Source organism: Asterias rubens, chromosome 3 (genome assembly GCF_902459465.1).
Source record: "Asterias rubens chromosome 3, eAstRub1.3, whole genome shotgun sequence".
NCBI lineage: Eukaryota > Metazoa > Echinodermata > Asteroidea > Forcipulatida > Asteriidae > Asterias > Asterias rubens.
This window is the reverse complement of record NC_047064.1, coordinates 2903617-2915847: the sequence shown is the minus strand read 5'-3', so window position 1 is coordinate 2915847 and position 12231 is coordinate 2903617. Positions and strand designations below refer to the sequence as shown.

General features: G+C 39.4%; 1 protein-coding gene across 1 annotated transcript in view; it reads right to left on the bottom strand.

Annotated features, from left to right (window-relative positions):
• The window catches only part of LOC117287794 (atrial natriuretic peptide receptor 1-like), a 98830-nt gene extending 87172 nt beyond the window's left edge, over positions 1–11658 (bottom strand). Inside the window, exon 1 of the mRNA XM_033768311.1 lies at positions 11359–11658. Within this exon, the coding sequence (XP_033624202.1) occupies positions 11359–11652 (294 nt within the window). The 5' untranslated portion in view covers positions 11653–11658. The remainder of the gene's footprint in view (positions 1–11358) is intronic.
• Between the last annotated feature and the right edge of the window lie 573 nt (positions 11659–12231).

The following is a 12231-nucleotide window of genomic DNA, read 5'->3' as shown; positions in this document are numbered from 1 at the left end:
CAAAAACCGGTTCATGATGATAGATAACCAATCGGCTTGGGGTCACTATGTCCGTGATTAGAATGGAGAGAAAATTAGCAGTCAACTTTGACGAGAGAAAATAATCAAAGAGGATTGACGGGGACCATTAGTGTAGGGGCTTACGTTAGAGCAACTTGCTATTAATGGTGAGTTAAAACAAATATAAACGACTGATAAAAACCGTACCTAAAAGCATTCTGATTTGTATATGACTATCCAAGAATGAAAAAGAGAGTTTAACAAATAGATTATACTTGGTTTGAATTTGTTTGCATGAGATAAGGGATGCTCAAATATACCCAGGCGAGCCGAGGGAAATAGTTCTTTTTATCTGGACATCGGTGAAGACCTCCCCGGGAACAGTGGGTTTTTGCCTTTTGATGTGTGTATTATCTACGGGACATATCGCACGTTCTTACGGCGTTGATGAGAGAGCTTCGATATGGTTGATTAGTCTATTCCACGGGGCGGCGGTGTTTAATCAAGCCAAGTGAATGGGAGTGATTGTATGAATAAACCGGGAGATAAAATAGGGAGCCAGGAGGCGTCCACCAACACCTAAACCTTCATCAATAAGGCCCTGATGAGGCTTCATTAAATGCCGCTGAATGTCTTCACCATGACAGGAATGTGAAGTTCCAAACCACAGGCTCGTTTTCGATAGCAGATTGTTTAAAGGCTGTGGACACTATTGGTAATTGTCAAAGAATAGCCTTCACAGTTGGTGTATCTCAACATATGCATAAAATAACAAGCCTGTGAAAATTTGAGCTCAATCGGTCATCGAACTTGCGAGATAATAGTGAAAGAAAAAAACACCCTTTGTCACACGAAGCTGTGTGCGTTTAGATGGTTGATTTCGAGACCTCAAGTTCTAAATCTGAGGTCTCGAAATCAAATTCGTGGAAAATTACTTCTTTCTCAAAACTATGGCACTTCAGAGGGAGCCGATTCTCACAATGTTTTATACCATCAACCTCACCCCATTTCTGGTCACCAAGAAAGGTTTTATGCTAAAAATGTGATTAACCAAAGCAACAGGCTTCGTTAATCACATTTTTTGTTCCACACCATGATTAAGAAAACAGCTTCACTGTTTTATGTATGTTAATGAATCAAACGTGGTACAGTAATTACTAGCTCGAATATAAACACCTCCAAGTGAGCAAACCTTCCCAATAGTGCCCAGAAACCAGCTTAAAACCATGACTCCATATCAAATTAACAAACTTTTATTACTTTTACGGATCTGTAATCCAATGAAAGTATGCCATATGTGATAATGTAACTTGCTATTTAAAAGTATGCAGACATAAGTAAAGCTTTCATTTCTCTAAAAAGCATTTTAGCACTTGGTGTCAGATAAGTGGGCTGAGGTTAGTATACCCTTATTAAGGAAACCGACTATAGCAGACAGTATGACGTGAAACAAACGAGGTGATTTAACACCAGCTGTCACCACTCGAAATAAAAAGAGCACCAAGTTTATCTCTAACTTCTCTATAATATTACACCGCCAATCTCTCTTTGTCCATGACCCCTTCACTCCGTGGGTTTACAGCCAGTGTCACATGACAGTATGGTCAATGTAAGGTCCAATTATTGTTGGTCAGTTTGACACCAAAATTGTGATTTAAAGGCAGTGGACACTATTGGTAATTAGTCAAAATAATTATCAGCATAAAACCTCACTTGGTAACGAGTACTGGGGAGAGGTTGATAGTATAAAACAATGTGAGAAACAGCTCCCTCTGAAGTGACGTAGTTTCGAGTTAAGAAGTAATTTTCCACGAATTTGATTTCGAGACCTCAAGTTTAGAATTTGAGGTCTCGAAATCAACCATCTAAAAGCACACAACTTCGTGTGACATGGGTGTTTTTTCTTTCATAGTTATCTCGCAACTCCGACGAGCAATCAAGCTCAAATCTTACAGGTTTGTTATTTTGTTGGTATACCGAGTGAGAAAACTGGTCTTTGACAATTACCAATAGGGCCCACTGTCTTTAAATTGTATAGTTATACTAAAAATAGATCCAAACAAAGTTATAAGTTCTTATTTCAGGTATATCACGTACACAATTCGCCAATGACAAGTGGTAGCAACTAAAAACGATTTCAGGTCAGGTTTGCGGTAGCACCATTTGTGAATCTCTTTTTGAGTATGGTGTTGGTTCTTAAAGAAGAAGAACCATGCCAGAGTTTCAAATCCTACTTTAGAACGAATTATTGTCGAGATACTGACATTATCACACGTCCATCGCCCACGTACAATCAGTTTAAGCAGGATATATTTTCAGCATTGTCTGTGGAATATGCTTTTTGCTAAAAAAGTAAAAAAAAAAAAACACAAAGAAATAATTTCGGGGAAAATTGTGCCATCAACTTGAAAGCAAGGGGCGATCCTGTCCGGAAAAAGATAGTATCAAACACAAATCCAATCACAGAGACCATTATGGTTTATTATTAAATAAAAGGGACAAAAGGGTGTCCATAATCGAATAGAGGGATCGTATCTGGTTACAAAATCTGGTTGAGATCAAACCCAGTGTGAATCCCAACTGACAATGGCTGGAAATGACCGTCATACTCTGTTCCAAATTTGAACTGATTTATAGCATTAGGAATTATCTTCTGTGCTGTTCATATCACATGCGTCTAGATTTAATCTTAACACTTTTCTGGTAACTGAGTTTACATCAGAGTTTGTGTCCAAGTAGAGAGACTGTATCTCAGGGAAATCCATCTCCCAAAAGAGATGATACATAGCTTTTTTTGTCTTCTCTTTTTTTTCCGGAGAGCACATTTATTTAAAGGCAGGGATATAACCAAGAGTACATGTACTTTGGCTATTGTCAAGCAGTCTTATTTGGTGTATCCCAACATAGTCATACAATTACAACCCTGTGAACATTTGGGCTCAATTTCTTTCAAGTTGAAAGAAAATAGCGGGGGGAAAACCCACGTTGCATAATATAGTGTGCTTTCAGATGTCTGAGAAAGGCTTCGTGCCTGAAGCTTTTTCTCAAACTCAAATTTGTTGGCAAAAAATTACCTCTTTCTCTAAAGAAACAATACTTCAAGGAGTGACATTTCCAAAAGTGTATTAAAAACATAGTCAGCTCTCCAGTACGCTTCACCAAGTAGATTTAATGTGATCAACTTTGGTATAAACCATTCGATTAGTGAAAGATTTGATACCCGTTGAACCACATCTACTTATTAAACACCATCCTTTTTTCAATTATCTATTTAAATTGCCTTGTATGCCAAGGTGACTGATACCAGTACTATAGTTTAATGTCATTTCAAGAATCCACATTAATCACTTGGTGCAATAGATAACACCAGCTTTTTTTCTCCTTAAGTATTTTTTTCTTTAACTAATAAAAAACACTGTCAATGTACTTTTTCATAGCCCAAACAAAGCACAGACCCTTATGTTTCCCCGAAACAAAAATATTCACATTTTTTATTTATAGTTTGGATCGAGACATTTCGAGGTAACTAAAATGATGCCAATTCAGAACAAAATGCTAAAAGCTTTCATACATTTCGTTAGTCGTTGAAATTGTCGAACAGCACCGTCCAAACTTTTTGTGGGGGAAATTTAAGCCGAAGTTTTTCCAGTATACCTGAATTAGAAAGCTCACGTCAAAAACTAGATATTAGGATCGAAATTAGGATAAAGCATCACAAATGATTCACTTTTCTGTGAAATATTTTCCTCTGAAAAAAATGTCATATTCGAAAAAACAGTCACTTAAAACCGAAACAACGGTTTATTTCGGTTGTGTTCAACCCAAATTAAGGACAATGTAGTTTTATTGTGAAAACCGTGCATGGTTTTCACTACAATAGTGACTCCTTTGACTCAAAGGATTAAGCTCAAGGTTTATTTTCATTCATATTGAACACTGTCTGCGATTTTTTTATTTGGTCATCTCTACCAATCAAGTATAATACCTTTAATATAAGAAGAAGGTATCACATGGTCCCGTCACTTTTCATAGAGTACATCTATGATCTTGGAGTTGCTTAGGTTACCCTAAGGATTACTACAGTTCAATTAATTGGAACTGGATCCTGCGCTGTGCTTTGTTCGCATTCACACTTCAATAATGTATTGATTTTTATGCTAGATAATTGGGATATCCAGTCCTATAGCCACGCCACAAACAGATCATGGAAAGACTTAGTGTATTCGGATATTTGTGCAGTTCAGAAAAAAACACAAATATAAAGCTTGCACTTTCTTAATTTCAAAATAACCAGCAGCGGAATACCATCAAGTAATCATTACTATACTAAGAATACGTTGTGATCGTGTTGCAGGCTCGAATGTTTTTCAGTGAAGGAACACAAACAAATAGAAAAAAAAAAAAAAACACTAAGGGGATACACAACAGCCTGTCTGGATAATCTGCCCTTCTTCGTGAAACCTGAGCCTTCTAATATGAAGGTATCATGTAGCGAACACTTTTGTAGTCTAGAAGAAACCAGGTGATTACAAAGTGGGTCAAAGTGACTTGGGAATCCTTCGCGACGGTGAGGCACACCTGGACAAACCTTTCACAGAAATCACGGACGACATTCTGTCTAGATTTTCCCGCCTTTGGGGAGAGGGATAGAGAGATTCGTCATCCTATTTTGTGTTCGGGGCGATTTGTCGATCCGAAACTGCTGAAGGACTATACACGAGGAAGGGGGGGGGGTGGGGGGGGGGGGGTGGCTATTTTGAAGTTCAGATTCTGGTCTTATTCTTCGTCAGCTCACCCTTTCTCTTCTAGTTCTACTTTTGTTCCATGCAGAGCCCCCTTTCTTTGTTTTCATCCTCTTCCCCAACTCTGAATTAGAATCCCAAACCTGAATGGGAATCTCAACCCTGCCGCTTTGAAACAAACATATTCTTGTCAAATGAAACCACGGCGATAGTAGGCTTTAGTTCTCGAAGCCTTTGGGACCGATTTGCCCGTAGGGCGCACGGATTCATAGGCCGTGATTCGCTTTATGCACTATCGACTGGGGGAACAAAAAGAAGAGTTGTTATTCGCTAACGGCCCTTATTGCCTCGTATGTGATACGCTTAACTCCATTTAAAAAAAAAAAAAAAAAAAAAATGATATAAAACATGTATACAGGATACAGGAACGAGAATATTTTTTTTAGCCCTTGGAAGTTTCAAGTTTCCAGTAACCAGTAATGTTTAGAAACTGTTTACCTCACACGGTAAGTATTTTAAACATTTTAATAAATAATCGTGTATAAAATACGATTCGAAGTTATTAAAATATGGTCCGTTATTAAAATAAAAGTTTGTGGTGAAACTTTGAGTGAAGTCACACGTAGGTGAGGATTAGATGACTCGACGTTTCGACTTTTCAGAAACATCTGGTTGTCTGCAACCCTTGATAAAAAGAGATTCCAGTATCTTTTTGATTTGAGTTCTCATCACCCCAGGGCCATCGCATCGATCACACAGGGACTAGCTGTCAATCAGAACTACATGGGGTAAGCAGGGTACGTCACAATGCACTTGAACAATAGAGCAACAATGCTAAACTATAGAACGCCAATATGGCTGACCATCGCCATACTGTCTGTCTCTGTTGCTACTTCATTACCCGTTATTCACTCTCCAAAAACTATGTCTTATCCACCAGTCAGTGACATCAAGGGTTATTTTAAGGCTCGAATTCCCTTCTATATGAACTCAGATGCTACGTTCACGTTGCCTATTTTGACCTGCGGTGACGTAAGCCCAAATCCCGGCCCAAGTGCTACTGTCGGCCACAAAAACATCTCTTGCTTACTGTGTAACTCACGGAGCATTCGTAACAAGTGTCAAGAACTTGAAATTTACCTCAACTCAATCCCTGCCGACATAATTTGTCTTCATTGTCCCCCGTCCGGCTACCCACTCCTGAGCCTGCTGATGACCTTGAACTTGTATGGATCTCCATAAAGCTCGGCTCAGAATCTTTCTTGCTGGGCCTACTCTACAGACCACCATCTTCTTCTGTGGCTTACTGGGCAAAGCTCGGTCAGGCCATGGAAACCCACAACATTGACTCATTTGACGGCTGTCTTCTTTTAGGCGATTTCAATGTCGATCTCACCCCTTCGATCACGGGCAACTACCATCGTACTTGACTTCTTGACATCGCCAGTGACTTCAACCTGGAACAGCTCGTCCAGTCATTAACTAGACCAAGTCAAAACAATCCTAACTCGGGGTCCATCAATGATTTAGTCTTCACCAACCGAGCTGACTTTATTTCCTCCATCTACACAGTTCAAAATCCCATCCACTCTGACCATCTTGCCGTCATGACTACTTTCCGCTCTACTCGACCTGCCCCTAGCCCAGCAATTCTTCGGACATTCTTACAAACACGTCGCGGTGACTTCGAACATTTAAACACTTAATTCATCTGGTTCCCTGGTCTGTGTTCATAGACACCAACGACATCAACGAGTCCACACAGAACTTCAATGACTTGTTTGATGCTGCTATCCGTGATTCCATTCCCAAGGTCTCCAAACGAAGATCCCGTCACACACCTTGGATCACCCCAGAACTCAATAAACTGATTAACGAAAAACACAAACTGTTCAATTTAGCCCGTAAATCTTGTCGCCCACTTGACTGGACTAATTACAAAACTGCTCGCAATGTAGTTAACAAAAACTACCCGTAAAACATATCGGGGTTATGTCAATCGCTTGTTCGAATGCAAGGACAACCGACGTAGTTTCTGGTCCTTTGTCAGAGGCAGGAAACAATCGCCCCGGCCTCCATCATTTTATCATAATAACTGTAAAATAACCAGCCCTGACATAATTTCATCTGCATTCAGTGATTACTTCTGTTCTGTTTGTAAACAATCAGGTCCGGTTCCCAACCTCCCCCCGCCCTGCTCACTGCATATTCCTGAGTTGTCTCACATTTCAGTTTCTGCCAACCAAATTGCTGCGTTGCTTAAACAGCTCCCCTCTAATAAATCTCCTGGACCTGATTGTATCTTGCCTAACGTTCTGAACAAAATCTCCTCCGAAATAGCTCATCCTCTTGGCTTATTGTTTAACACATCGCTGAGCGTCGGTCAACTGACTGATGCTTGGCGGTGTGCTAACATTACACCAGTTCACAAGAAAGGGGATAAGGTATTGTTAACTAATTATAGGCCTGTTGCTCTGACTTCTGTGTTATGTAAGGTTCTTGAAGCTGCTGTAATTTGTCCTCTCATGACATTTCTCCGCCTCCTTAAGGATCATTGTTTAAACCACACAGCGTAATAGATGTTCAATTTGTTTGCATGCAGGTCGTGAACGATCCCCTGTTTGTTTTCCCTTCCCTTTTGTTGTTTCTGAGTTCATTGTGTTTGTTGGTCATGCGTGGGGCAGCATGCTTCCGAGCAACAGTAATTTGGTTTACTTTTGTTACCCCTGACCCGCATGATTTGTCTTTGTTTTTTATCCCTTCTGGTTGTCGTTCCCATTTGGTTCTGTTTTCCTCCTGCATGCTCCGCCCTCAGCCGCCCTCTTATTGTGTTTTTTTTTTGCTTTTGTTTTCTTTTTCAAATAATTTATTTAAGTTAATTTAATTTAACCTTACTTATTCCTTTATTTAATTATGTATTTATTTTCCTTACTTCTTGCTTTTTTATAATTGTTTTTTTTTCCCCGTTAATTGTCTGTCTTGTGCTATTGTAACTTGTTTGTTGTACCTTGTATTGGTCGAATAAATAATAATAATAATAATAATAATAATAATAATAATAATAATAATAATAATAATAATAGTATGTTCGTCATCAGGGTATGGTTGCGTCTACACTAAAAAGGGTATGCTCATGTCATGATACGGGATTTCGTGGGTACCAGCACTTTCACTGACATTAACAATGGTAGAAAAAAGTAATTATCCATGGGTCAAAGCCATTGTAAAGTGCACTCGACAACTTCAATTCGAATTGCTTTTTGTTTTTTCGGTATGTTCATTAAACGGAAATTTGCTTTGAAAAGCATGCTCATGCCACAAAAATAAATGAACAGTTACAAAAATACCAGTTTTACACCCAGTAGAAACTAAAAACTATAATTACACTAGAAATATTAGCCACTAAATTACTTCATAAAAAAAACAAAAAAAACAGGAACAAACTACGAATGGATTGATCGAGCATTCTTTGTTTATCAGTTGCTACTCAAAAATAAGCTATTTTTTTACTAGTCAATAATAGCATTCAATGATGGCACACAACACGTTCAGTCTTCCTTTTTTCAACCCCTTTACAAACCCTGTCGGAAGTCCAACCCCTTTTAATCGGTCCACATCACTCTTATATTAAACAGAAAGCCGGAACTCGTTTGTGGACGGCAACGTCGCTTTAACCACGTTGGAGTAACTTCATTTAGCTATTTGCAATGTTTAGAATGTCTGTTGGCTATTCGTGTGAAAAACATTTGCAATTGCATTATGTGCGGCACATCACATGGGTTTACAATTCAATCGAAGTCTGTTTTCACGGCATCATGGTGACGAAAAGCATCATGATAATACAACCACAATGTGTCCGGAAATCCTGTCATGACAGACAGGCATGGCGCAATGTTTGAATAATGAGACACAGGCATGGGTTTACAAAGGGTCATGTGGCGCAAGCCGCTGGGTCTGATGTGACCTGTGACGTCACATATTCACAAAAGAGCTATAGCCTATACTTTCTGCAGTCACGGTTTGTACTAACCAGTATGGAAGAAAACACGACCGGCAAGCATGGCGCAATGTTCGAATAATGAGACACAGGCTGGGTTTACAAAGGGTCTTGTGGCGCAAGCCACTGCGTCTGATAAAATAGTGACATGTGCCGTCACATGGTCACAAAAGAGCTAGAGTCTAGACTCTCTGCAGGCACGATTTGTACAGGGTCCAATGGAAGAAAATACGACCGGCAATATGGCGCAATGTTTGAATTATGAGACCCATGCATGGGTTTTACAAAGGTGATGGGGCGCAAGCTGCTGTGGCTTCACCGTAACGCGAATCTCTTACCCGATTAAAGGTTAAAAACATGTGACCGTGTGACGTCACAAGTTCACAAAATAAATAGAGCCTGGACTTAATGCAGGGAAGATTTGTACACATGCAATCTTACAATTATTCTGTATATAGGTTGCGCTGTCTGATTTGTTATTTGAATTTGTGTGGACATTAGGACACCAAATGTAAGCTTCCCCAAATGACCAGTGCAGTATCTTGCCTGCCAGAGAGGCTGTGGAATGTACAAGGTCAATATTTTCGCAAAACAAAATGTTGAAGGTCAACACGTGTCAAAGACAGACTTACGAGCCCAAGACAGCTTTACATCCTTTCTGAACGTCGAATCATCAACGGTAGTGTGGACGTAGCCCTGGTGGCCTTACACTTCCATATTAGTGACAGAAGAAGAGTCCTAATAAAGGGCTATGTGTGGACGTATCTCAATATGCATTTTGAACAGGAGAGGAACTGCATCCACGAGCGTGATAAATATGTAGGTCATCACGGAGGGGGGGGGGGGTAGGTAGAGTAGTCAACTAGAAAATCAACCCCAAACTTTCCGAGATGGCTGAAAGGCACTAAGGTCTCCTAAGATAATATCTGTATGATCAAATCTATAATTCATTATACACTTTTGAAGTGGGACACTAGCATAATTGTGTATTCAACACGATGGTACGGTGTGATAACACGAAACACAGAGATACCTGTCAGTTGTTGTTCCATAACAACAGAATCGTTCGACTCGATGATACAATTAATGATGCATGGGTTTGTTTGACCGGGGCGGGGACATCCGTCGAACTACAGGTGGGTACAATAGTGTTGTGTGTCTGCTTGACTTGTGACAAATTAATGTGGTGGCACTATCTCTTCACACTACTATTTCTACCTCCATGGCACAACTAAGCTATAAAAGTGTTGCACTTATATTGGGGTCAACAATAAATTTTTTTTTTATATTTTTCTTTTAAGGGAAGGTATTGTGTTGCAATCACTCTTGAAATAAATGGCTACAAGAGTAGGTAGCAACAAAAACGTTCGGTGGTTACGTTTATGCATGTAGTGAAGGCAAGACATTTTGTACACGTGCACCCATAACAGGTTTCTTCAATCAAAATAAGATGAGTTTTAGGAGCTTCTGTTTGAGAGAATTTCTGACAGAAATATCTCTCAGGAGGATTGGTACCGGTAAGAGTTTTACACTACTTAAGCTTTGGTTGTCTAAAACAGTAAAAGGGGTTTACTTGATTGGAAGTGAAAAATATAATAACAATACCATGGACTTAAAGCGCACATCTCCGGAAAACCAATCAAGGCGCACACAAAAAACAACAACAAGGATGACACGAAAGATACGTTTGGAACAAGTGAAGAGAAAAACTAGCAAAACAAATGGGACTAAGGTCTCTCTTGCATATATTGTTTGACGTGGCAGAGAGCTTGTTTCGAATGACAAGTGCAGCATTGGCAAAGGCATGCTGACCATAACAAGAGGTTCTAAATAATTGGTTGAGCTAACATATCACCAGATCAGATCTACAAGTGTATGGTCACGAAAACCACACACGAATACCTATACATGAAACACCTATAGCGTATTGATGGTCAGCTACTTGTTACGAATCATTCCTTGATAGCTACATCGCAACACTGATGGTCATTTACTTCATGAAACATCACTTGATACATCATATTACTGATGGTCATCTACTTTATTAGATATTCCCTGATAATAGCTTCATCGTATGTCTGATAGTAGTTACTTACTTCATTAAATATTCGCCGATAGCTTGTTCGAGTTGATGTCAAACAATTGAGATGACTATTTCAGTACACTTGAATCAAAGCGCATGCAGCCTGAGCAGGTATCTTAACAACGGTTCAAGAGGCATGACAACAGGCTCGTTCTTTGCGGATCTTTCTCTAATGATCTTTCTTAATGCAGCTGCACGTACACACATAGTGTCAGCGCATGAATTGAACCTATACAATGGGCTGTCATGATTATGTGCCAATCCATTCAAATTGAACGTTTTTTTCATATATATTTTTAAAATAATAAATACCCTCTTTGTTTTTCTTCTCTTTGCATTATTAAACATTGGCAAATGAAGACTTGTTTTCTTCGAATTGTAGATACAGTCAACACATGTAATTGGTGTTTTATTCTGAAATTTCCCCAAAACAATTCATTGTTAAAAAAATTCCCAAAACAACAACGACGACAACGACAACGACGAAATGACGACAACAACAACAACAACAACAACCACTGAAGTGAATTGTTTACCTCTTCGTTCAGCGCATCAAAGCTGAAGTTGTAATTGGCCAAAGCCTGTTCTTTGACCTTCTTGGCGAATGTGGCGAATTTTGGTGTATCTGGCTTACGGAGTGTGAACGTCATGAGAGACCGGTAAGCCTCTTTGGCATCTTGGTCGTACTCATCGCCTCGCTTCCAGCTCACATCTCCAAAATAGTTGCTATCGAAGAGGAAGATATTGAAGAATGCATATTCCCCGTTGGTCATGCCGAGCTCGTGGGCTGCAAGCATTATTCTCCGGATGGCATCGCCTGATGCACACATGACAACAACTGCAGAAGGAAAGATAAGAAGAAAGAGAAACTTAGAACCGGCAAAAACACATTTTTTTGAAACATTTGGGGGGAAACCATGATGAACGCAATGGCGACCACGCCGCCTTACGTTTTAAACAAAGCTTATTTTTGTTGAGAACTGTGAGTGTATTGTTTCATTTGCAGCAGTTGGACTGTTTTAAACATGGCGGATCTTTTATTAATCGAAACATACATCAAGTCCATGAAGTATAGCATTATACAAATCAGCTTTCTGTTGCAGTCACTCTGTGAATTCCCCTTTGTTTTGTACACTAGGAAAACACTACTTCTACACTGTGTGGACGTGTGTATGTCCACATGATGTTTTAAGTCCCTACAATATGTGGATCTGTGTTGTTCTAGGTTCCACACTTCGTATGTAGCATTAAAACACACATACATAGGGCTTACAAGTACATTTCATTTAGACCACATCGCTTTTAGCAAACAGATATTTGCATTGTAACCAACAACAAAGTTCCATCAATCTTATTTGAACAAATAAAACAAGACGCCTTCACTCATTAAAGATTGAAAATATTTATCG